Source organism: Pristiophorus japonicus, chromosome 15 (assembly GCF_044704955.1).
Source record: "Pristiophorus japonicus isolate sPriJap1 chromosome 15, sPriJap1.hap1, whole genome shotgun sequence".
Taxonomy (NCBI): Eukaryota; Metazoa; Chordata; class Chondrichthyes; family Pristiophoridae; genus Pristiophorus; species Pristiophorus japonicus.
Genome location: NC_091991.1, coordinates 155040951 through 155068854, shown reverse-complemented (window position 1 = coordinate 155068854; position 27904 = coordinate 155040951). Strand labels below are relative to the sequence as shown.

The following is a 27904-nucleotide window of genomic DNA, read 5'->3' as shown; positions in this document are numbered from 1 at the left end:
TGCAAGTTTTGGTCTGTCTTTCTGAACTACTTAGGTGCATATCATAAGAACATAAGAAATAGGAACAGGAGTAGGCCATTTTGCCCCTCGAGCCTGCTCCACCATTCAATAAGATCATGGCTGATCTGATCCTGGCCTCAACTCCACGTCCCCTTCCGCTCCCCATAACTATCGACTCTCTTACCATTCAAAAATATGTCTATCTCCACCTTAAATATATTCAATGAATCAGCCTCCACAGCTCTCAGGAGGTAGAGAATTCCAAAGATTCACGACCCTCAGAGAAGAAATTCTTCCTCATATCTGTTTTAAATGGGCGACCCTTTATTCTGAAACATTAGTTCTAGATTTCCCCACGATGGGAAACATCCTCTCTGCATCTACCCTGCCAAGCCCCCTCAGATTCTTATATGTTTCAATAAGATCACCCCAAGTCTTCTAAACTCCAATGAGTATAGGTCAAATCTTTCTTCATCTGACAACCCCTTCATCTTAGGAATCAATCTTGTGAACCTTCTCTGAACCGCCTCCAGTGCAAATATATCCTTCCTTAAATAAGGAGACCAAAACTGTACGCAGTACTTCAGGTGTGGTCTTACCAATGCCCTGTACAATTGTAGCAGGACTTTCCTACTTTTATACTCCATCTCCCTTGCAATAAAGGCCAACATTCCATTTGCCTTCCTAATTACTTGTTGTACCTGCATGCTAACTTTGTGTGTTCCATGTACAAGGACCCCCAGATCCCTCTGTACCACCGCATTTTGTAATCTCTCCCCATTTAAATAATCATTGCTTTTTTATTTTTCCTACCAAAGTGGATAACCTCACATTTTCCCACATTATACTCCATCTGCCAAATTTTTTACATTCATTTAGCCTAACTATATCTCTTTGTAGATTCTTGGCGTTCTCCTCACAACTTGCTTTCCCACCTACCTTTGTATCATCAGCAAATTTGGCTACTTTCCACTCAGTCCCTTCATCCAAGTCATTAATATAGATTGTAAATAATTGAGGCCCCAGCACTGATCGACTAGTTACAGTTTGCCAACTGAAATGACCCATTTATCCCGACTCTCTGCTTTCTGTTAGTTAGCCAATCCTCTATCCACACTAATATATTACCCCCAACCCCGTGAGCTCTTATCTTGTGCAATAACCTTTTATGTGGCACCTTATCGAATGCTTTCTGGAAACCCAAATACAGAACATCTACTGGTTCCCCTTTATCCACTCTGTTCATCACATCCTCAAAGAACGCGAGCAAATTTGTCAAACATGATTTCCCTTTCATAAAACAATGCTGACTCTGTGTGACTGCATTATGATTTTCTAAATGTCCTGCTACTACTTCCTTAATGATGGACTCCAGCAGTTTCCCAATGACGGATGTTAGGTTAACTGTCTATAGCTCCTGCTTTCGGTCTCCCTCCTTTCTTAAATAGGGATGTTATATTTGCGGTTTTCCAGTCCGCTGGGACCTCTCCAGAATCGAGGACATTTTGGTAGATTACAACCAATGCATCCACTATCTCTGCAGCCATTTCTTTTAAGACCCTAGGATGCAGACCATCAGGTTCAGGGGACTTGTCCACCTTTAGTCCCATTAATTTGCCTCGTACTTTTTCTTTAGTGACAGTAATCGTTTTAAGTCTCCCCCCCACATAGCCCTTGATTATCAATTATTGGGATGCTTTTAGTGTTTTCTGCTGTGAAGACTGATACAAAATATTCAAAGTCTCCGTCATTTCTTTATTTCCCATTATTAATTCCCCAGTCTCATACTCTAAGGGACCAATGTTTACTTTAACTACTCGCTTCCTTTTTAATACACCCGTAGAAGCTCTTTCTGTTTTTATATTTCTTGCTAGTTTACTGTCATAAGCTATCTTCGCTCTCTATCATTTTTTTAGTCATCCTTTGCTGGTTTTTAAAAAGTTCCCAATCCTCTGGCCTTCCACTGTTCTTCACAACATTGTATGCCTTTGTTTTCAATTTGATACCATCCTTTACTTCCTTAGTTAGCCATGGAGCTTCATTGGCTACAGTAGTTTAAATCAACGTTCTCATTCATTTATATCTCAAGCTGCAGATATAAATAAAGCTTAGCTTACTGATGAGAGATTTGTCCACTAATGAGGCAATAATGGAAAGGACAGCTCTTTCCAAGCCACTTAACCCACAAAATTCAAAAAGGACAAATCTCTAAGTAGGTACAAAATATATGCTTAAATGGAAGTTAGGTGTTTGGGCTACTTGAAATGGATTGCTAGGGATCATGGGTGGAATGTATTTTAGATTACCTTAAGTACGAGTATAAGATTTATAAACATCTATGAGTAGATATTTTAAATAGCGTTCTCAAAATTAAATTATTTTGCTCAAATAGTCAATAAATAGTATATACTTGTCTAATGTCCTAGTGTCTTCATTATATTCTGGCAATTCATTCAGATCTCTTGGCGATGCTTCAATAATGTCCAATGTGACAGGTAGTGCCTGACCAGCTTTGCCTACAACTTCCAGTCCAGTCAACCCAAGATAGTGAGAGTCTCCCCAAGTAGCAGTGAAATGCAGTTGTATATCTAGGATTTAAAGAAAGAGTGAGTTCAAGTTTAGATGACAAAATATGTGTTAGTTTTCAAATACATGTTCGTAAACATGATGATGAGGCAGATTCAAGCTGGTGCCAGTCCAACACTTTAAAAAAAAAGATAGAATGACATAGAAACTACAATATGGAAACAGGTTAATGAGCCCAACTAGTCGCATTGGTGTTTATCCTCCACAAAACAATAGTCCTAATCACATGTATTCCCATATCCCTTTATCACCATTTCCTACAATCACTAACTCTGGTAGCACATTCCATAGGCTCACAATCCTGTGTAAAAAAAAATCGCCTGTCCTAAATCTCTTCCATTCTAGTCCACTCAACCACTAGAAATAGTCTGTTTCTATCTACTCTGTTCCATCCGTCATAATCTTAACGACGTGACTACTGCCAACGAACCGGAAGTAGTTGCGCATGCGCAACTCGTGGTTTTTTTTATTCCTTGCCGCCGGACTTCCCAAAATGAGGAAGAAGCAGATTTAGAGACGTGTCCATCTTCTAGAAGAGAATGAGTGATGGATATTTTTACACTCCGGTTTATAAATTGCCCGATTGCCATTATGCGCCCTGATAATGCACGTTCCCGGTTGCTCGGAGCCGTCACGCAGCACTCAATATCAACCTGAAATTAACCGGCAGCTCATCTAACTCAATAGAGTCTGAAGCCGCCGTCAACATCCGACCTGTGCTGATCGCTCAATGAAAGTGAATCAATTTCAAGGAGCGCCTTGGGAAAATAATGTGCGTTTTTAATTTTATTTGCATTTCTTTATAATAAAATTATTTCCAACAAGGGAAAACAACGCTAGAGTTGTCTCTTACGCAGAATGCTTCTCGATCGCTTCCGGTTTGTTGGTAGGAGTCTCGGTTTTAAACACTTCTATCAAATCACCCTGTATTCTCCTTTTAGCTGTGATACAAAGTATCCCTGCCAATTTCCTTTTACCTTTTACTAACTCCAGGGTTAGTGGAGTTTACTAACTCTGCTCACATTCAACAATTCACTTTTTACTGATATATTTCTCAATATTTTATTTGAGATCCTCTTCTCCCTCCTTGCTTTCCTTATCTCATTATTATTATACCTATAGGCTACATTTGCCTTCCTCTTAATTTTAGTTTATTTCTAACCTTTATTTATCCATTGCATCCTGAAACGTGACATAGTTTCCTTTTTAATAGACTTTCTTTATTCTGCACCTTTCCAATCACCTTTTTAAAAACATTTCATTGTTGATCTATAGTTCATCCCGTGCACCAATTTCTCTTTCCACCTCAGATAGCTCAGTCCTCCTCTCTCTAAAATTTGCTACATTCCAATCTTGTGTCCTTGGTTTTTGTACTAACTTTTTCTCCTTCTACTTGAACCATCTTCCCCAGAACTGGTGCCAATGCTCCGTAAAACAGAAACCCTCTTCCTGACATCTCTTTAGGCATGTCCTATCCTTCCCCATTCTAGCACATGGCTGGGGAAGTAATTCAGAGGAAGTAATTCAGAGATTGCCACGCTTGAAGTCCTTCTCCTGAGCCTATGTCCAAATCTCAAACTCCTTTTGAAGATCTTTAGGCCTTTCCTTTACTATATCACTGGCTCCCACTTAGGCCACGATGGCTGGCTGCACTTCCATAATCTTGTCCAGTCTTTCCAAATTGTCCCTTATTCTAGCTCCTGGGACTCTCAGTCTGGACTGAGAATGATGGTGCCTACCTCTCTACTACTACCGCATTCTTAACTGAAATGCTAATCTCTCAACTTGCCATCTCACTTTTTGGTGCCATTGTGATCATTTGATGGCCCTACCCAGTCATCATCATCCCCAAAGGAAGCCAGTGCTTTAAACTTGTTGGAGAGCATAATTTGCTTTGGGCGTTACTGCTCTAGACTATCCCTCCTGTGGATATTCATCACTCCTCACCCTACCACTGCTAGCTCCATATGTGTTAGAGGGGTGACTACTCTCAAATTCTTGCCCCAAAATATTTTCCTCCCTGCTTTGTCAGATTGTTTTCCCCAGGAATCTATCCCTGGAGTGTTAACAGGTTTGGGAAGCCCAACAGTAAATCCCCACTGCCAAAAAAGTGGCTAGAAAATTTTCCTCCACTCCTACTGGGGACAGACTTCTTTAGTCATTACAGCCACACCTTACTACATGCAAATGACAGCGGGTGGGCGAAGCATGTTGCAGGGCCCACATTTCCCACCCGTTCCACCCAATGGCTGCCGGAAGTGCACAACGCCCCGCAACACAGAAACTTGGACCTGCTTGTGGTGGGCCAGAGGTGCTTTACAATTCAAGGGCTAAAAGGGACCCAGAGAAAACTGCAGATAAATCTAAATATTTTCATTGTAAAGAAAGTTTTAATTTAATTTTAAGTTTTTCTTATAGTTTTAAGGTTGCAGCCTGGTTCTCGGGAACAGGTTGTCTCCTTTAGGTCTCCCTTCTTCCTCACGAGAAGCTTGAGGAGCACATGATATTGGGCCTCAGGCTTCATTATCATTGAGCCAGCAAGCTGCAAAACTAATTGGCATTCCCAGGCAACTCGTTGGCCAATAGGAATCAAAGATCTGGCCACTGCAACACCCTAGCTAAGTGGTTAAAAGGAACCAGGAAGGGGGGGGGGGGCGTGACTGGGTAGGGAATGATGTTCTAGGACTTTGTGTTCCATCATATAGAATGTAACCCCGCTTTCAGAAGCATTCCTTAATGAAGGTGAAAACAGGCCATTGCAATAAAATACTTATGTAAGTCTTCCACTATTTCTCTATATATATTCAGATGTGAATAAGGCACTTGCAGGAGAAGGAAGGGGTTTTGAAGGATAATGTGGTACCACCTGCACATAGGTTGCAGATGGTGTTCAACTCAGTGAAGGCAAGGCGGCTGAAAACTGGGAAACATGCTTATTACAGTACACTGCTGTAGGTATGGTTGCCTTCTGCTACTTTGGCTGCCCTGGAGAGTTCAGTCCAGTTCTTCCAGCACCAAGTAGCTATGTGGGCTTTTGCTAGATTTAGTATTCACTACAAGGTCAGCTCCTGCAACAGGCCTATATCATGCTGTCCATGGGCCTCCTTCCCTTTGGGCACAAAGCTGGTTCCTTCATTGCTAGATTGCAGACAGTAACACCTCAACTTCAGGTTTGTAGACTTGGTGCCCTGAGGGAGCACCAGCCTCAGCCTCCATCACCACCTCCACAGTGAGACAAAGAGCTCCTTCATGGCAAACAAGCCGAAGGTGGGCAGCGGAAACGTTACAAGGGCGCCCTCAAAGCCTCCCTGGTGAAGTGCGACATCACCACTGACGCCTGGGAGACCCTGGCCGAAGACCGCCCTAGGTGGAGAAAGTGCATCCAGGAGGGCGCTGAGCTCTTCGAATCTCAACGCTGTGAGCGTGAAGAGGTCAGGCGCAGGCAGCAGAAGGAGCGTGTGGTAAATCAGTGCCAACCCCACTTCCCCCGATGAATATCTGTCCCACCTGTGACAGGCTCTGTGGCTCTCATGTTGGACTGTTCAGTCACCAAAAAACTCATTTTAGGAGCAGAAGTAAGTCTTCCTCGATTCCGAGGGACTGCCTATGATGATGAGACAAATTGTTACAAAATGACTGCAGCTGCTGCAGCAGCACTGGATTTTTTTTCTGCTCCTGCCGGCAATCAATGACTGGAGGGTGTTTGAAATGAAGATGCACTAGGAAGAATTGGGCTGTTTCTTGGCAGAATTACACTGACAAGCAGAAGTGCAGTATCGGTGCTACTTCAGCAGCAAATCCACCACATAGGAAAATCTAACCCAGTATCTTTTCAGATTTATGCAATATTGTACTACTAAATCATACAAATCTGACTGAATTGAAACATTCAATAACATTTTTATTAAAAGTATCAGGACTCTAGAAGAACATAAGTAAACTTCAAAGATAACTTTGATGTTAAAGGTTGAACCTCCCTTATCCAGAACTCTCTCATCCAGAATCACCCCTCGTCCAGAACCATTCCCGGCCACCGAGAGGCGCATGCGCAGAACTCCGACACAAGCAAATTGAAATCCTTCTGCACTGCCAACTCCCGCAATTGTTGGCCTGACCCTGCGATCCACCGCTACCCCCCGGCCTCCCCACCCTGATCTCTCTGCTGCACTCCCAGCCCCAAGCCAACCAACCCAGATATCCCCTTGGTCACCATCCAATTTAACGTGACCACCCCTCATCCAGAAAAATCCCTTATCCAGATTAGGCCAGGTCCCGAGGGTTCCGGATAAGGGAGATACAATCTGTATTCGAACTTTACTCTGTATACAAATACTTACACTTCCCAGTATACTCCCCTAGCAACTGACTGGCTGGTCCACCCAACAGGAAAGATGCTTGTCCCTGCTCCTGAAAATGCAGAATTTAATTCATTAACCGGGATGGTAGGTAATTATTACAAAAGGCTGTATATTTTTGTTTTGTTTTAGACTACTAACTGACGTACCAACGTCACAATTGGCACATTGACAGGAGGGTCGAGAACCAGAGGACACTGATTTGAGGTGATTGGCAAAAGAAAAGGCGACATAAGAAAAAACTTTTTTACGCAGCGAGCGGATAAGATCTGGAATGCACTGCCTGAAACGGTGGTGGAGGCAGACTCAATTTAATCTTTTAAAAGGGAGTTGGATAAGTATCTGAAGGAAAAAATTCACAGGGCTACGGGGAAAGGGCAGGGGAGTGGGAGTAGCCGAGTGTCAGTATGGGCTTGATGGCCCAAATGGCTTTCTTCCGTGCCGTAACCATTCTATGGGCTCAAGTTTCAGCCTGATTTGCTCCTATTTTTTTGGAGCAACTAGTTTAGAATGGAGCAGCTTAGAAATTGCAATTCTCGGCATTTAGTTTGCTCCAGTTCTAGTCATTTAGAAAAATTCCATTTTAGAACGGATTTTTTTTTCCCCCCAAAGGGGGGCGTGTCCAGCCATTTACGCCTGTTTTGCAAGTTTAGGCCGTGAAAACTTACTCCAAACTAACTTAGAATGGAATAAGTCAGGATTTTTGTATGCTCAGAAAAACCTTGCCTACACTTAGAAATCAGGCGTAAGGAACGAGAGATGGGGGGGGGGGGGGGGCGGGAAGTTTACAAACATTAAACACTTCACTTTTACAAATAAAGAGCCATCATCAATAATAAATGATAAATAAATCAAATTAAAAAAAATGAATAAAATATTTTAAAAAATCAATAAATAGAAAATTAAGTTTCTACTCACCGACTTCAGCACTGGAGCCCCCCAACAGCGTGCTGGGACGGCCCCCCAATGTCTCTATCTCTGTGTCAGTGTCTGTTTCTGACAGCGAACGGGGGGGGGAGGGAGGGGGGAGAGAGACCTGCAGCTGAAGCGGAGGGAGGCCATAGTCCGATCTTCGCTGCTCCAGTGAGCCCATTCGGCCAGGGCTAGGGGCGGCATGCTTCGGGCCAGTCCCACACAACCTCAGGGGTCTGGGGCTACTACACATGCGCGCGCACTCTAGCGCGCATGTGCAGAGATCCCAGCACTGTTTTCAGCACCGGGACCTGGCTCCGCCCCCGACCCCTTTTGCTGCGCCACACCGAGCACGAAGAACTCGCAGAATTACAAGGTAAGTTTTCGGCGCCCTTTTTCTTCCAGAAAGTTGCCACACCTTATTGAGATGCGACGTTTTTCCAGAGGGCGAAAACTTGGGCCCTATGATTCTATGAATTACCGTCACCATTTTTTGCCACATTTGTATTTAATTGGTTAAAACTGATATATTGCCACCAGATGGCGATAACACACTTCAAAACTATGTTGTAGCATTTACCAGAAGCATTAAGTGTGATATAGTTAGTACCGCAAAAAAAAAAATCACCATTACTTTTTGTATATAAAATATTTAAATAAAATTATTTCTGCCCATCAAATATGCCAAGCTGCGACCATTAAATCTGTTGACTACTCACAACCATCGGGTCACCCAATTTTCTTCTATATTGGTTAAGTGTTTTAAGTTGTCTTGTCTACTTCTTTCCAATTGGTTATTTTCTAATTTCAATATGCTTTGCTTAATCATATTGAAGAAGCCCTTTTTTTACAATGCAAGTTTTCTCCCCAATGATACTGCTGTCCAACCTGTCCAACACATTGCACTAAAAAATAAATTCTGCGAGCTACAGCTGGCATGAGAACCTCACCCAGGCTCAAACCAAGTTGAAACCTTCTAATAATAGCATTACTTTAAGTGTTGTGAACTTCAAATGGATGAAATGTCACATACTCCGAGGAATAAAATGGCAGAGAAATCACTGGCATAAATCTGCAATTCCATTTATGGCAAGTTGGTGTAGAGACACCTGGATCTTCACAAGTCTTAGAGCCAATTTAATCAGGACATGGTCCACTCAATAACACTCCCTCACCCACCTGTACTCTATCTATCCCTCTCCCCCTCCCACATTTGCCTCCGATGCTGCATCTCCACTTCCTTCCCTCGCAGACCTAACTCAGGTGTTCCAACTAGGTTTTTCTTGGGCTGCAATTCTTTCCTGCTTCAGTCTCAGAGGTTTAGGGCAGTGCACTCAGCTTAAAAAAGGTCCCTAAATCACAGTGCAAAGTTCCAAACTGTTCCATTGATGAATCCTGCCTTGGCTTCTGGACTCTTCAAACTGCAAAATTCAGCTGCACTTTAAAGTTTCTAGTCCTTGCTAATATATATCAAAAAGAGCAGTTGTCCCAACACTGACCCCTGGTGAACACCCCTGCACGCTACCCTTCAATCTGAAAGTTCAGCAGTACTCTGCATTCTGTTCAGTAGACAATTGTGTATCTATGCAGCCACTGCCCCTTTAATCCCACTGTGATATCTTCTTTACAACATCACAAACACACACTTCTACAAGATGGCTCTATTACATCATGTGACTTTTATTGTATTTACAACAGCAGTTGCATTACCACAATAGTCCACTCGGTGGAGCTTTATTACACCCACAGGCTTCAATTTTGCTAACAAATCTATTATGTGGTACTAATGCTGTTGTATACTGAGGGTGACAAACAGTGCTTAGTGTACAGAAGGCAGAATTTATAGACTTATTTACCTGTTCATCTTCTGTCCTAAAGCCAGCCTGTGTGAATGGCCTCTCTTCTCCTTCATCATCTGCAGTACTAGGTCTATTGAGTTCTTCCTCAATCGTGAGTGACTGAGTATAATCAATATTAGTTGCAAATGTTTCATCGTACTGGGACATTGCATCTAGAATCTCATCATCTGTGGTGAAAAGTATAGTGTCTCCAAACTGTTCCAAAGCTGAAAATGGAGAAAATGCAACCAACAATTGAGTGCAGAAGCAATGTTTCTAGAACCTAAACAAATTGGAACAGTTGGTAAAGCTAAAAAGAAAACATCCTGGCTGATTGCAAAGATTCTGAATATAATTATTAGAAATGGAAAGTCTATTAGAATTACATTATTCAATATTTTATTCCCCTGACCTTCATAATTTGGCAATTAAAATCAATAATTGATTTAAAAAAATACAAATTCCCCCCTCCCATAAGAACATTAGATTATATGTTTGGGTGTTGTAAAAATTCTCTGGAATCTTGGGGCATTTCTACTGAATATCTGACAAGAGCCTCTACTGGCCAGTCACATCTTTACAACCTTTTCCTATACATATTTTGAAAGGCTATGTATCCAATTATTATAGTCACTTAATCTGGCGTTAAGCAATTATGTATTTGCCTGCTTTTCATTTAAGATGACTTGATTTACACAGCACACTTCATGTCCTCAGGATGTCCCAAAGTGCTTTGCAATTAATAAACTATTTTTGAAGTGTAGTCACTTCATTGAAACAAAAACGAAAGCTAGCCAAACATGAGGGAGAAAGGATTAGAAGGTTATGCTGATAGTTACATGAAGAGGGGTGGGAAGAAGCTGTGTGTGGAGCATAAAAAACAGCATGGACCACAGTTGGACCAACCAGACTGTTTCTGTGCTGTAAATACTATGTAATTCTATGTAATACAAAACAATCATAGGCAGTCCCTCAAAATGAGGATGACTTACTTCCATGCCAAAAAAGGATGAGTTCATAGGTGTTTCAATAAAGGACCTAATATTCCAGGTCCTGACCTACATCCTGAAGGGTGGAAAATGCCTTTTCGTGGATTTTTTTTTTAAAAAACGTGTGGTGGCCGTTGCACACCAGCCACAATACGGGCTTGACAGAGCTAGGTCTTGGTCCAGTGGCAAGGGTTAACCAAGACGACTGGAGACCTGCTCTGCTGCATGGACCTAGTGTGCACACATATCACAGTGTGGGCTGGCCCGTGCTTCCCCTGGGCCCCTGGCCCCAATATGTAATATAACACTACTGCTAAAGAATTAAATTTTCAGTATTGAAAGGGAAAAAAATAAATCAGTTTACATTTTCACTAGAAACATACAATACATCGAATCTATTTTCAGGCATTGATGTAACTTAATTTAAATTAGGTTTCTCAATACATAAAATTAGATTCTAATTATTAGGTTATAAATATATATAAAGTAAGTATATGGAGTTCATAAGTAAACTGGTTGCATTGTGCTTTTCCCTTAAAATAAAGCTAAACATTGTTGAAACTCATAAGTTATATGGCATATTTTTTGTTATGGCAACTGCACAACTGTTACTGTTTGTGAATATTTTCTAGCTTTTTCTATTTTCAGTTAACAGCACGACACATTAAAAAGAAAAATTCTAACATGAAACTATGGCACAGCTCAAAGTAGACTAGTTCCTGTAAGCTTTGAAGTAAAGTTGTGGGAAGTTGGATAAGTCAGGTAGCTGGACAATGCCAATCTTGCCTGAAAACGGTCACAGTACACCAACTAGAGGTCTTAGAGAAACGTAAATCATTGATTCATCATTTTATTAATAATTTATGGAAAATAAAATATTGAATAAAGCTTGATTCTAAATATTGCATGAGCATGTAATTAATATTGAATCTATGGTAACCAAATTCAACTCTGCAACTTTATTGTATAATACTTTGCTCGATACTAACTATACAGGAACCACTACTAGTGACTGATGGGATAAGAAAAGATTTTTCAGCTAGTTATACCAATTCCATTTAAACACAGTACAAATCAAATCTTTACCTCCATTTAAGGTACCCGATGCCTTGGCTATTTCGCCTTTAAAGATGAATTTCTCATTTAATAAGATTTCAACATCTTTAATACCACGAAAAGAATGTATTCTTGATTTGTTGTAATTCCAAATTCGAATCATGGCTACGTGACAAGAATTTACAAAGTCAATATAGATCAGATGGGACCTTCCTGGAGTGAAAGGTGCTAGCCAGAGATGCATATCATCTTGTGTCCTGTTTACACCATCAATCAAATTTGAAATAACTCTAGGGTCTTTACCATAAGCAGGTAAAATGTTAATATCTGATGGATTTGCTGTTATTTGTGCTATTAACACAGGTTTCCCACTTGAACTGAATATTTCAATCCCATTAAGTCCAACATAATGTCTATCACCCCAGGTAGATGTAATATTAATAATCAAATGACTGCCTTTTGGCAAAACTGGAATCTCAAAATCATCACTTCCATCATCGTCTCGGTCAAGATCAGTTGCATATTCTTCCTTCTCCTCTATGACTTCCTGCAGCGCTTCCTGATGCAAGGATTTAAATCCTGTTTCTCTTCCAACTTTTTGTTCTTGCAAGAACTCATCAACTATGTCTCCCTCAAAATCCAGGTTGGATATACGACCTCGCTGTGACCTGTTGAACTTTAATAAAGAGTTCCATGACTCCATCAGCGTGACATCCTGCTCATTTCGCCACTTGGCTCTCGTAGACCCCATAGACTTTGAAGGTTTCTGATTATCTGAAAAAGCCCAAATAAGCGATAAATCTAGACAAGTGTATTTCAATCCATTGTTAATTAATTTTGCAACTTAGTGACCAACACCAATTTTTGTTTAAACTGAGGATGCACATAATGCAGTATTTACATGAACTTAAACTTATTTTATTTTAAGTGGTCAAGTAATACAGTTAGGTAGAGTTTCTGCTTGGGTGCACTATTTTATTCAGCACAATTCGGCAAAAATCAGCGTAACTCACACAAAAGGTTGTGGAATTTTAAGTGCAAATTGAGTTTGCGTTGGTTAATACTGTCGAGCGAAATGCTTTCCCCACCCACAAAACTGGCACCATCCAAAAGGATGAATTAATCATCAATGGCTTAGTTAATTGCATACCTTTTCAAGCCTTTGAAGAGGCCCTAAAAATTAAGCTGGTTCTTTTGGGCATGGACACCAACAGGCACACTTTAAAAGTTTTTGAATTTAATTAAAAAAAATGTTTTTTTTACTAAGAAACTGACTACTGTGTCCCAATATAACTAACAAATAGTTTTGTATATTTAAAAAAAATAATTTTCAGTAATTTAAAATTGGGTTACTCACAGGTAGTGGATTGATAGTGAACAAAAATGCTGTTTTTGTGATATATTTTTTCAGATGCATTAATTAAACCGCACAAAGTTACCGCTGTGAAATATATCAAAGAATATTTTTTCATGCAATTTTTTGAAAAAAGATTAAATTTCAAAACGCTTCCCAATTGCACTGATTCATGGCAGGTTTTGCGTTTGTCGATAAGCAACGAGTTTGAGTAGAAACGCTAGAAAAAAAAACACTTCTCAAAATGGGCGCAGTTTGCACCCGGATCGCCGATTGTGCCCAAAGCGGAAACCCTACCTCAGTATATTAAAACAAAAGAAAGAAAATCCCAAGAGACTTCAATAGAAGCAAACCAAATAAATCAAAGTGTACAATTTCATTTTAATGAGTCTAGTCGAATAGAAATATGTGTTTTAATATGATGCCATTGTGAACCTCAACATCTTACCAGAATTGATTGACAAATTCCTAAAAACACAATCTGCAGTGCCAAAACCTCCTTTAGGAGCAATTTATGACATTTACCATTTGAAAAACCTTTTATTTTGCGCTTTTTACGACACTAGGACAATCCAAAGCACTTTACAGCCAATTAAATACTTTTATAGTGTAGTCAGTTACTGTTATAATATAGGAAACGCAGCAGCCAATTTGCACGCAGCAAACTCCCACAAACAGCAATGTGATAATGATCAGATAATCTGTTTTTTTAGTGATGTTGGGTGAGGGCTAGATATTGTCCTAGACACCGAGAACTCCCATGTTCTTCTTTAGAATAGTACCATGGGATCTTATGTCTATCCGAGAAGGCAGACAAGGCCTCAGTTTACAGTCTCATCCAAAAGACAGTACCTCCGACAGTGTAGCACTCCCTCAGTACTGCACTGGAGTGTCAGCTTGGATTTTGAGCTTGAGGCGTGCGACTTAAACCCACAACCTTCTGACTCAGAAGTGAGAGTGCTACCATTGAGCCACGGCTAACACCATAAAAATGAGTCTACAATTTTTGATTTAATAGCAAAAATTCCAATGTTCAGTTGAAGGAAATCATTTCAGTTCCACCAGAGGTGCAATTTACAAATTACACACTAGGAACTATTTTCTATATACTGTAACCAGATTTGTAACATCCCACAAAATTCTATAAACTGCACTTGTTCTATTTTTAGCACCACCACCTGTGCAAGACCTCAACAATCTTTATTCATAAAATTAATGCTGTCATTTTGCTGGATGCTAAACTACTACAGGTACATAAGAACATAGGAACTAGGAGCAGGAGTAGGCTATACAGCTCCTCGATCGAGCCTGCTGCGCCGCCATTTAATACGATTAATGGCTGATCTGATCATGGACTCAGCTCCACTTCCTCACCCGCTCTCCATAACCCCCTATCGTTTAAGAAACTGTCTATTTCTGTCTTAAATTTATCAATGTCCCAGCTTCCACAGCTCTCTTGAGGCAGTGAATTCCACAGATCCACAACCCTCAGAAGAAATTTCTCCTCATCTCAGTTTTAAATGGGCAGCCCCTTAATCTAAGATCATGCCCTCTACTTCTGTTCTCCCCCATCAGTGGAAACATCCTCTCTGCATCCACCTTGTCAAATCCCCTCATAATCTTGTACATTTCAATAAGATCACCTCTCATTCTTCTGAATTCCAATGAGTAGAGGCCCAACCTACTCAACCTTTCCTCATAAGTCATCTCTGGAATCAACCTGGTGAACCTTCTCTGAATAGCCTCCAAAGTAAGCATATCCTTTCGTAAATATGGAAACCAAAACTGCACGCAGTATTCCAGGTGTGGCCTCAGCAATACCCTGTACAACTATAGCAAGACTTCCCTGCTTTTATACTCCATCCCCTTTGCAATAAAGGCCAAGATTCCATTGGCCTACCTGATCACTTACTGTACCTGCATACTATCCTTTTGTGTTTCATGCACAAGTACCCCCAGTTCCCACTATACTGCAGCACTTTGCAATCTTTCTCTATTTATATAATAACTCGCTCTTTGATTTTTTTTCTGCCAGAGTGCATAACCTCACACTTTCCAACATTATACTCCATCTGCCAAATTTTTGCCTGTTCACTTAGCCTGTCTATGTCCTTTTGCAGATTTTGTGTGTTCTCCTCACACATTGCTTTTCCTCCCTTAAATCATTTTACTGAAAGCTATTCAAGCAGGTCTTTTCCATTGTTACGAGTTTAACAATAGAAAAGAGAATAAAAAAAATAGTTCCTCTCATACCATGTTGTTTTGCTTACATCAAAGTGCCTGAAAGTGAAGCTTTTTTCACAAGTGACTTTGATTGTAAATCCAATGCAATGAATGCAACTACAGTTATTTATCTTCAGATAGTGAGGTTTTGCCTTTTTTCAGTGAGAATTAAAGTGAGCAAAAAGTTTCAGAGCCACACAGACCATTGAGATCGCAGGTTCAATCCCAAGTTTGTGCATCTCAGTGGTTCTAACGCAGTAGGGCAGTAGGTATTGGTAAGGAAAAAAATCATCAAGGTTCCTGCTTCTGATTGCTAACCAGGGAGTCTTGCTGGATGTGTATGTGTATGTGTAGATGTCTGATGAAAATAGAATCAGGCTATATTGTAAGGTTAATACTCATTGTAAAGCCACACACATGAAGAAGGGACATTTAGGAAAGATACTGGAAGGTGACTTACACACTGTATAGGACTTTCAAGAGCAAATACCTTCAGAAGAGATGCAAGAAATTTATAAGAAAGAAAACAGCAACTGGTAATGTAAAGTTCAACAGATCTGAGATTGCTTCCATAAAAAGGAAAACATACCAAATACACATGGCTGGAAAAAGCCAAGAGGAAGCATTATTAGTTGAATTCATTGACATTCTGTATCAAAAAGGAGCCTTATTAATTATTTTGTCTGATATTTTGCATGATTAAAAAAAAAGTGTTATTACTGCATGCAATTTTGATGTTGTTCAAGTCGAAGATCATGTGTCTATTATTCTATCATCTCCAATGATATATGGCAGATGCTGATGGCATACACTGGTTTTATTCTATATTGAAATAACTTTTTGAAGAAAAAAAATAGATGGTGTAGAACAAAATCAGTCATTAGGAAAAAAATCATGGCCGAGGTCTACCACAAAACTATTATAAAACCACATATATCAAAATCAACTCAAAAAACAAGTACACATACACCGTACATCAGTTAGCCATTTGTGAATATTTCAATCTAGATTTGTTTTCATGAGTTTATTAAGCATGCAAACATATCAATATGAAACTAAGAAATAGACTTAATCCTGCTTTGTACAGAATGTGAATGAAGAATAAGATCTTTTCATTTTGTCAATCATGCGTCCTCAACAATCAAATAGGCCTTTTGGCATTTTCACAGTCAATTTTTCTCAACAGAAAGGAAGGAATTTAGCAATATTATAACAATGAATAATTAAAGCAGGATTGGATTGCTTGACTTATTTTTTCCCCATATAGAGAAGGGTAAAAAAATCACAATAATGTACTCAGTGGATACTCTTTAGCAGTTGACCAACAGCAACACATTCTATAATCCAAGACCTTATTAAAACAAAATACATAATCACAAACGTTAACTAGTTATTCAGCATGAATAGTATTCCTGTGTTACATAAAGGCTACTAACCTTCTGAATACTAAACACGATTTGCTGCTTAAAATACAAAATGACCAAACTTTTAACATTTGCATAATAATTTTCTGGTTCTGAACATGAAGGAAATTACTCAAAGCATATGGAAGAAGATTGCATTCCTTCAACATCAGTTTTTGCCCCTCAAAATCAAGGTGATTTTTTGGTCATTGTATCTTTTGCAAGATCTTCGCAAGGGAAAGCTAGAATAGTACGTGAGGGAGAAAGGAATGGAAGGTTATGCTGATAGGGCGAGATGAAGTAGGGCGGGAGAAGGCTTGTGTGGAGCTCAAACACCGGCTTAGTTGGGCCAAATGGTCTGTTTCTGTGCTATAAATTCTATGTAATGTTGCAATCCTTGAAGTTCCAATGTTAAGTCAATACAACGGACAAGCTTTAAAGGATTACATTTTACGACCAACTCTAACACGAAGCTTGCAAAAATGATGCACATGCTATTTGCTTTAAGTTCACGGCACTTACATACAGCAGCTTCCACAACCCTGCTCTCTTCTGCACCAAGAAGCTGCAGCATTCCAAGATCCAGCTCCAACCTAAATTTCTGCCAAATGCTGGAAGCCTACAATGTACAACACTAAGGAATAAAGATGCATTTGTGACACTGAATCTTAACAAACAATAGCAGTTTTCTACAACTTGAGGCATCTGTTAGCAAATTCAGAAACAAAAGGTTGCCTGGCACATTTTTAAAGACTGGGATCATTGAGCTGATTACTGACCTGGTCGAACCCAATGTGGCAGTGCACTGAATTGAATGCCAATCCTGTCTCAGATCAACTTAATCTTCAGCAAGGACATTATTTTGCAATAGTTAAGCACTTTGTAGACAAATGACGCACAATTACAAAAGAAAGGGCGCAGCAATGTACGTACTGGTAATTATATACAAGGGAACTTTAAATGCAGAAAAAATATATTGTTTAATTGTTTAAGATTAAAAATCCTCCAATTTCTCAATACTGTAGTACTAAACAAAATAATCAGAAGATGCTGTACTACATTTCTAAATTATAAGGCAAACAAATAATAGCTTCAGTAAATTCATGGCACTTATGTAATAAAAGTTATATTATCTGTTGAGAAATTGATTGAGACTCTGGAAGAAGTTAGATCATACAGCACAGGAGGAGGCCATTCAGCCCATCGTGCTTGTGCCGGCAAATCTTTCCATTGCAAGTATTTATCTAATTTCCTTTTGAACGTTACTGTTTCCACCACCCTTTCAGGCACTGCAATCCAGATCACAACAACTCATGGTGCAAAAATTCTCCTCATCTTCACTCTGGTTCTTCTGCCAATTAATGTAAATCTGTGTCCTCGGATCACTGACTCTACTGACCGTGGAAACAGTTTCTCTTTATTTACTCTATTAAAGCCTTTCATAATTTTGAATCTCCCCTTGTTGTTATGGTTTCGTATGATGGGAAAAGCTTATAATGGGATTTCTAGTTTGGCTAGCCATCCAAGTAGAAGAGTTTTTCTAGTCTCCCCACAAAACTGATGCCCCTCATTCTCAGTACCATTCTAATAAATCTTCTGTGCCCCCTCTCCAAGGCTTTGACATCCTTCCAGCCCAGAATTGAACACAGTGCTCCAGCTGAGACCTAACCAGTAATTTATAAAGGTTTAACCTAACCTCCTTGCTTTTGTACTCTTTGCCTCTAATTATAAAGCCCATGATCCCATATGTTTTTTAAAAGCCTCATCAACCTGTCCTGCCACCTTCAAAGATTCGTGTACGTGAACCCGCAGGATTCTGCTCCTATATCCCCTTTAAAATTGTACCATTTAGTTTAGCTATTTCACATATTGCATTCAAGAGCCTTGAAAACATAACTTGCACCACAATACATTCTTATGTGCTTCTGACTTTGATTAGCAAAAGTTGCAGTTGAGAGGCATTTCACGCAATGCTGTATTTTTAGAACTGTTACTATGGACTGAATCTTAACTTCTAAAAATGGGTGGACTGGGGACATGTCAGAGGTTAAAATTCAAACAATCTGAAACAGGAACCCAACCTGCTTCAAACCCTCCAGCTTCCGGTTTTAATGGAGGTAGGACGAGGGGCAGGCGACCAATGCACTCACTGGAAGCAGGTTGCTCATTTAAATAAGAACATAAGAAATAGGAGCAGGAGTAGGCCATTAGGCCCCTCAAGCCTGCTCCACCATTCAATAAGATGGTGGCTGATCTGATCATCGACTCAGTTCCACTTCCCTGCCCACTCCCCATAACCCTTTAATCCCTTATCGCTCAAAAACTTGTCTATCTCCGCCTTAAATATATTCAAAGACCCAGCCCCACAGCACTCTGGGGCAGAGAATTCCATAGATTTACAACCCTCAGAAGAATTTTCTCCTCATCTCCGTATTAAATGGGCGGCCCCTTATTCTGTGACCATGTCCCCTAGTTTTAGTTTCCCCTATGAGTGGAAATATCCTCTCTGCATCCACCTTGTCGAGCCCCCTCATTATCTTATATGTTTCGATAAGATCACCTCTTATTCTTCTGAACTCCAATGTGTATAGACCCAACCTACTCAACCTATCTTCATAAGTCAACCCCCTCATCTCCAGAATCAACCTAGTGAACCTTCTCTGAATAGCCTCCAATGCAATTATATCCTTCCTTAAATGCGGAGACCAAAACTGTACGCAGTACTCTAGTTGTGGCCTCACCAATACTCTGTACAGTTGTAACAGGATTTCTCTTTGATACTCTATCCCTCTTGCAATAAAGGCCAACATTCCATTGGCCTTCCTGATTACTTGCTGTACCTGCATACTAATTTTTTGTGTTTCATGCACAAGGTCCCTCTGTACTGCAGCACTTTGCAATTTTTCTCCATTTAAATTGTAATTTGCTTTTCTATTTTTTCTGCCAAAGTGGATAACCTCACATTTTCCCACATTATACACCTTCTGCCAAATTTTTTCCCACTCACTTAGCCTGTCTATATCCCTTTGCCGATTTTTGTGTCCTCCTCACAATTTGCTTTCCCACCCATATATTATAATGAGGCTGCCTGCATTCATTTTGATAGTCATTCTATTTTTAAAAGTCATTTCCACTGGGTTTCCCAAGCCTTGGGAAATCTGGCATGTGCAAAGACTGAATCCATAAAGTGCATGTCTTTACAGCACTGCTTGTGGGCAGGAATAGCAAGATTAGTGCCCCGAGGCCCGACAAACTTTTGAAGTGTAGCCACTGTTGTAACATAGGGAATAGTTCCAACACTGAGCCCCGGGGCACCCCAATCAGTACAGCTTCTTTAATGAGTACTCACTGTTTTCTACCCCTCAGCCAATTTGTAGCTGGATTAAATCATATAATCTGGAGGTATTTATTCCAGAGTTCACATTCTTGCCACTGAGTAAAGAAGTTTCTTCTGAATTCACTATAGTTGATTCTCTCTTATCCATAACCTCCTTATCCGGAACCATTCCTCGTCCGGAACCATTCCCGGCCGCCGGGTGACGCAGAACTCCGACATGAACAATTTGAAGTCCTTCCTCGCTGCTGACTCCTGCAATCGCTGGCCTGACCCGCGATCCACTGCCCTGTACGCCCCCCCCCCCCCCCCCCGCCCACCATGATCTCTCTGTCGCACTCCCAGTCCAAAGCCAGCCAGCCCTAATATCCCCTTGCTCAGTACCTGTACCATCCAATTTAACGTGACCACCCTTCGTCTGGAAAAATCCCTCATCCAGAACAGGCCAGGTCCCGAGGGTTGCGGATAAGGGAGGTTCAACCTGTATTTAATCTCTAGTTATGCTCTTTCCCCACAAGTGGAAACATTCTCTCTGTATCTACTTTATCAAAACCTTTCATAATTTTAAAGACCTCAATTAGCTCACCCCTCAGCCTTCTTTTTTCAAGCAAAAAGAGACCCAGCCTGTTCATCCTTTCCCGATAGGTATACCTTCGCATATCGGGTATCATCCATGTAAATCTTCTCTACACTCTCTCCACACACAGAAGCTTGGTGTGAGTTGCATGTGATGTCTCTGCTGCCAATGATGGCGTCAGAAAGACTTTAATCTCCTCTGATGTAAAATGTTCTTAAGACACTACAGCATTTTGGGATTTTTGACCATTTTGTTACTGAAGGATTTGGACATTATAAATCAAATGTTACTTTTAAGTTGAATTTAGCTCACAAAGGTTTAAAAGTTCCTTTGGAAAGAAAGGTGGGAGGCAGGGGAAAGAAGAGATGAATATTCACACCAAGCCAAACAGACCAGACAGTAGAATGTTGCCATTAAGATCGGACAATGAATACCCATTTAGGTCTTCCTGTGAACCATCCAGACTCAATAGTTTTGATTTTAAACCCTCCTCCATCCACCCACTGGCAGGAAAAGGTCGGGCGAGGGGGTTAAAATCCTAAAAACTGAAATCCCGCCTCAAAGCTGCAGCGTTTCCGGCGTAATGTACGCAGGTTTGTAGAGCTGTTGAAGTGCCCCTTTAATAAGGGTGCACTTGAATTATGGTTTTACAAAATAGTGCAGAGCTGTTGAGTTGGGAGTGGCTTAGCCAGTCATATGATGTTCATAAGACTCAATAAAACCCCAGCCAGTTGGGTTCAGGGGATCCACGATGAGGCAGGTGTTTGTGAGCCTGGTAGATGAACTGGTAATGTGTAGTGTGATTGTTAAACCTTTGCTAATAAACCAACTAGTTCTTAATAGCAATGTGTTGCTATGAATTCTTAAGCAAAGAGCCCATGAAGCAAATACATTACACCCGGCCACCATGACATTAATGGCGCCAATTCAGGGCCTGGATAAGTCATGGCCTGATGGTGTCATCGGTGCCGCAATGTAATTTAAACATCCATGTAGACAGTGTCCCCTGTGGTCTTTTGCCCGGCTGCAACAATACTGGAGAGGAACCGACTGCTCAGAAGAGGCCTCTTTGAACTCCTCATGGGTGAGGAGGAGCAGAAGTGCTCCCCCCAGGCCCCACAAGGAGTTCATGGGCCTCTCTAGCTCCGGCATCCTCCCAATCTTAGGGGAATCCTCAGCCCAATTGTCCCCCTGATTGTAAAGATGGAATCTCCAGCCCTCCCAATGTTAAGGAATTTCACAACCCTGCGGCCAAATTCCCACTTCCACCCACCTACCAGGGGTAGTGAATTCGGCCGGGTGTTATGCTCGGGGAGTTTTATTTAAATGAAACCCTGCCATCAGGACTGGCAGGACCTCCACACCTCCGATCTGGCCAGGTGTGCCCCCCAGTTAGCTGGATCTCTAGCACCCTTCCTGCCCCACCCCCGTTAAAAGAGAGGCCATTGTTCCAGGATGAACCTATTCATTGAGAGAGTAGCAGGTGATAATTACTAGGGATCTTCAGTTTACATAAGAACATAAGAATTAGGAGTAGGCCATCTAGCCCCTCGAGCCTGCTCCGCCATTCAACAAGATCATGGCTGATCTGGCCGTGGACTCAGCTCCATTTACCCGCCCGCTCCCCATAACCCTTAATTCCCTTATTGGTTAAAAATCTATCTATCTGTGATTTGAATACATTCAATGAGCTAGCCTCAACTGCTTCCTTGGGCAGAGAATTCCACAGATTCATAACCCTCTGGGAGAAGAAATTCCTTCTCAACTCGGTTTTAAATTGACTCCCCGTATTTTGAGGCTATGCCCCCTAGTTCTAGTCTCCCCGGCCAGTGGAAACAACCTCTCTGCCTCTATCTTGTCTATCCCTTTCATTATTTTAAATGTTTCTATAAGATCACCCCTCATCCTTCTGAACTCCAACGAGTAAAGACCCAGTCTACTCAATCTATCATCATAAGGTAACCCCCTCGTCTCCGGAATCAGCCTAGTGAATCGTCTCTGTACCCCCTCCAAAGCTAGTATATCCTTCCTTAATTAAGGTGACCAAAACTGCACACAGTACTCCAGGTGCGGCCTCACCAATACCCCGTACAGCTGCAGCAGGACCTCCCTGCTTTTGTACTCCATCCCTCTCGCAATGAAGGCCAACATCCCATTCGCCTTCCTGATTACCTGCTGCACCTGCAAACTAACTTTTTGGGATTCATGCACAAGGACCCCCAGGTCCCTCTGCACCGCAGCATGTTGTAATTTCTCCCCATTCAAATAATATTCCCTTTTGCTGTTTTTTTCCCCCAAGGTGGATGACCTCACATTTTCCGACATTGTATTCCATCTGCCAAACCTTAGCCCATTCGCTTAACCTATCTGAATCTATTTGCAACCTCTGTGTCCTCTACACAACCCGCTTTCCCACTAATCTTTGTCTCATCTGCAAATTTTGTTACACTACACTCTGTCCCCTCTTCCAGGTCATCTATGTATATTGTAAACAGTTGTGGTCCCAGCACCGATCCCTGTGGCACACCACTAACCACCGATTTCCAACCCGAAAAGGACCCATTTATCCCGACTCTCTGCTTTCTGTTAGCCAGCCAATTCTCTATCCATGCTAATACATTTCCTCTGACTCCGCGTACCTTTATCTTCTGCAGTAACCTTTTGTGTGGCACCTTATCGAATGCTTTTTGGAAATCTAAATACACCACATCCATCTGTACACCTCTATCCACCATTCTCGTTATATCCTCAAAGAATTCCAGTAAATTAGTTAAACATGATTTCCCCTTCATGAATCCATTAAGCGGTCTGCTTGATTGCACTATTCCTATCTAGATGTCCCGCTATTTCTTCCTTAATGATAGCTTCAAGCATTTTCCCCACTGCGGATGTTAAACTAACCGGCCTATAGTTACCTGCCTTTTGTCTGTCCCCCTTTTTTTTTTTAAACAGAGGCGTTACATTAGCTGCTTTCCAATCCGCTGGTACCTCCCCAGAGTCCAGAGAATTTTGGTAGATTATAACGAATGCATCTGCTCTAACTTCCGCCATCTCTTTTAATACCCTAGGATGCATTTCATCAGGACCAGGGGACTTGTCTACCTTGAGTCCCATTAGCCTGTCCAGCACTACCCCCTAATGATAGTGATTATCTCAAGGTCCTCCCTTTCCACATTCCCGTGACCAGCAATTTTTGGCATGGTTTTTGTGTTTTCCACTGTGTCTTTAATTGGCACCTCACTGGCCAACCCCTGGACAAGGGAAGTGTCAGAAGTCAAACTGCCAGAAGTCAAACTGCCAAATTTCCGTCCGATGAAGGGTCTAAAGAACCGAAAAACACATGATCTGGATCAGTTTCAAAATGGCTGCTGGGAAAGACAGGAAGGAGGCAAGTTCCCCTTCAGAAAACTGAGTAGGTTCAGAGGGAGCTGGTCACATTCATTGTCAAGGCTGACCAGGAAAGCTTATGTTAGCCCATTAAGCAGGATAAGCATGGCATGCTTTGTTGCGTGTGTGTTAGGGGCAGTATTTTAGAAGTTAAACATCTGGAATTACCGGGGAGCGGGGCTGCCGCGCGATCAGCACTGAGCGATCGCAGCACCGTCCCCGCGACCAAAGCGCGACCGGAGCAGGAAGCAAAACAGCAGATTTTTTTCAGCAACAGCTGGCCACTTCCCCTTTAAATTTCACCCTGGTAGCAGCTGGCCGCCCGGTGCACATCCCCTGAAGCTGTCGCTGTTATCGCCCAGCGCAACTTCAGGGGACGAAACTCAATTTAGGGTCCGAGTGCTAACGGGATGATGCACATGGTGATGACGTCACGCTCTCTAGGCCCAGGAGATCGGGGCGCAACACCATAGCGCCGCCACTAAACTCCCGCCGAATGTAGTGGGAGTCATTAGTGGCACCGCGCCCGGTCGCAAACTCGCTTAGAGCCCCCGGTGTCGCTAACAGGAGGCGCAAATGCACCCAATTTCTCTCCCGACATTTCACAAACCCATACATCTGATCACATTACAATCTTGTTCTGTTCAATAATCATTTATCGAAAAATGAAAAGCCCACATCGACCTTATACCATAACTTATTAAATTGCAGTATAATACTAGGTGTTAAATGAATTTTAAGGAAAAAAAAACATTGAAATGACAGGTGATAAACATACTCTACCTATTTTAAGCAGTTCAGTGTCATTGATATTTAGTTCTTTATTGCTTGCACTCCTCAAAGAGCTTCTCCTTCCACTGACAGGGCAGTCAATTCTTTGACTTTCTTCTTCTAGTGATAGAGGCATACAACAGTCACTTTCTTTGTAGTCATCCAGAAAGTCTAAATAATTTATGTCATTAGGTATTTTTCCCTTTTCTAACTTTTTCCTTTTGCAATTTAAGATCTTGGCAGTTGTACCACTGGTACTATTGGCCTCATTAGTTTTGGTTGAATTATTGTTAGTTCTTAAATCTACAAGTACCTCATCACTGAGCCACAGAGGCATCTTCCATTTATTTTGCTCGGGTTTTTCTTTGTCTGGTGATTTTAACCATGATGGTATTTTTGAAACTGATGGCATTTCTGTTATTTTCTTTCCAGTTAGTTTTTCCAACTGGTCTTTCATGGCTAGTTCTTCATCAGAATGTGTCTCTTCTATCTCCTTACTGGTTTCTGAAATATTTAACCTCAAGAGTGACTCCTCAAGTGAAAAAGGGGCTGTTAAAATTAAGTCTTCCTCCAAGGCAGAAATTTTACTTTTTGGTGAGCCAATTGAATAAATTAACGTATTTTTCTTATCGTCGGAGTTTGAATTTAAAAAGAATGAGGAACTTGCTTGCTGTGGCGTTTCAATGCTAGGGCCCTTTTCTGAGCTCTCAATTTTTTTAGTTTGCTCTTCCATATCACTCCCACTGGACGTGTCAAATGTAGCTTCTCTTTTACTGGGTCTCAGGTCAATGGTTGTACTATAGTCAAACACTTGGTTTCCACAGCCTTTTTCAAGCTCTTCTTCATACACCAGATTACTGTCCACATAAACCCTTACATTCTTCGCCCCAACATCGAGCTCCTAAAGAAAGAAATTGCAAAAATTGCTTTCAGTCTGCAATGTTAAAAATGCATTCAATATAATCAGGATACTTATAGAAATACATAGACGTTACAACTTGAAAACAGGCCATTTGATTCATCCAGTCAGTGTTGGAGTTTATCCGCCACACAAGCAAATAGTTCTAATTTCTTTGACCTACCCTGTTCCAAGGAATAGTAAGGGGAAAAAGTTGCTGGTGGGCAAAGTGTATAGGCCCCCTAACAGTAGCTACACTGTTGGACGGAGTATAAATCAAGAAATAATGGAGGCTTGTAATTAAAGGAACGGCAATCATCATGGGCAATTTTAATCTTCATATTGATTGGACAAAGCAAATTGGTCAGGGTAGCCTTGGTGAAGAGGTCATAGAGTGTATCCGGGATAGTTTCCTCGAACAGTATGTTGTGGAACCAACCAGGGAGCAGGCTACCTTAGATCTAGTACTGAGTAATGAGACAGGATTAATAAATGATCTCGTAGTAAAGGATCCTCTAGGAATGGTTGAATTTCAAATTCATTTGGAGAGTGAGAAAGTTGGTTCTCAAACCAGTGTCCTAAGCTTAAATAAAGGAGACTACAAAGGTATGAGGGCAGAGTTGGCTAAAGTGGACTGGGAAAATAGATTGAAGTATGGGATGGTTGGATGAGCAGTGGCAGACATATAAGGAGATATTTCATAACTCGCAACAAAAGTATATCCCAATGAGAAGGAAAGTCTAAGAGAAGGGATCACCATCCGTGGCTAACTAAGGAAATAAGGGATGGTATCAAATTGAAAACAAGGGCACACAATGTGGCCAAGACTAGTGGGAGGCGAGAGGATTGAGAAACTTTTAAAAGTCAGCAAAGAACGACTAAAAGAAGTGAAGATAGATTATGAAAGTAAACTAGCACGAAATATAAAAACAGATAGTAAGAGGTTCTACAGGTACATAAAAAGGAAAAGAGTGGCTAAATAAATGTTGCTCCCCGAGAGGATGAGACTGGGGAATTAATAATGGAGAATAGGGAAATGGCAGAGACGGTGAATAAATATTTTGTATCGGTCTTCACAGTAGAAGATACTAAAAACATCCCAATAGTGGATAATCAAGGGACTATAGGGAGGGAGGAACTTAATACAATCACTATCATTAAAGAAGTGGTACTTGGTAAAATAATGGGACTAAAGGCGGACAAGTCCCCTGGACCTGATGGTTTACATCCCAGGGTCTTAAAAGAAGTTGCCGCAGAGATAGTGGATGCATTAGTTGTAATCTACCAAAATTCCCTGGATTCTGGGGAAGTTCCAGCGGATTGGAAAACCACAAATATAACACCCCTCTTTAAAAAAGGAGGCAGACAGAAAGCAGGTAGCTATAGACCAGTTAGCCTAACATCTGTCGTTGGGAAAATGCTGGAGTCCATTATTAAAGAAGCAGTAACAGGATATTTGGAAAAGTATAATTCAATCAAGCAGAGCCAGCACGGTTTTATGAAAGGGAAATCATGTTTGACAAATTTGCTGGAGTTCTTTGAGGATGTAATGAACAGAGTGGATAAGGGGGAAACCAGTGGATGTGGAGTATTTGGATTTCCAGAAGGCATTCGATAAGGTGCCACATAAGGTTGCTGCACAAGATAAAAGTTCACGGGGTTGGGGGCAATATATTAGCATGAATAGAGGATTGGCTAATAGAAAACAGAAAGTCGGAATAAATGGGTCATTTTCCGGTCGGCAAACAGCGACTAGTGGGGTGCCGCAAGGATCGGTGCTGGGTCCTCAACTATTTACAATCTACAATAATGACTTGGATGAAGGGACTGAGTGTAATGTAGCCAAGTTTGCTGATGATACAAAGATGGGTGGGAAAGCAAATTGTGAGGAGGACACAAAAAGTCTGCAAAGCGATATAGACAAGCTAAGTGAGTAGGCAAAAATTTGGCAGATTGTGTATAATGTGGTAAAATATGAGGTTATCCACTTTGGCAGAATAAATAGAAAAGCAAATGATTATTTAAATGGAGAAAAAGTGCAAAGTGCTGCAGTACAGAGGGATCTGGGGGTCCTTGTGCAGCAAACACAAAAAGTTAGTATGCAGGTACAGCAAGTAATCAGGAAGACAAATGGAATGTTGGCTTTTATTGCAAGGGGGATAGAGTATAAAAGCAGAGAAGTCCTGCTACAACTGCAGAGGGTATTGGTAAGGCCACACCT

The 27904-nt window shown here is 41.2% G+C and overlaps 1 protein-coding gene across 3 annotated transcripts in view; it reads right to left on the bottom strand.

Annotated features, from left to right (window-relative positions):
- The window catches only part of LOC139281152 (katanin-interacting protein), a 144726-nt gene that overhangs the window by 34256 nt on the left and 82566 nt on the right, over positions 1-27904 (bottom strand). For all 3 annotated transcript variants that reach the window (XM_070901149.1, XM_070901150.1, XM_070901151.1), the window contains exons 15-19: positions 24798-25686; positions 11767-12510; positions 9710-9918; positions 6924-6993; positions 2411-2588 (exon numbers count right to left, since the gene is read on the bottom strand). In XM_070901149.1, the coding sequence (XP_070757250.1) occupies positions 2411-2588; positions 6924-6993; positions 9710-9918; positions 11767-12510; positions 24798-25686 (2090 nt within the window). The remainder of the gene's footprint in view (positions 1-2410; positions 2589-6923; positions 6994-9709; positions 9919-11766; positions 12511-24797; positions 25687-27904) is intronic.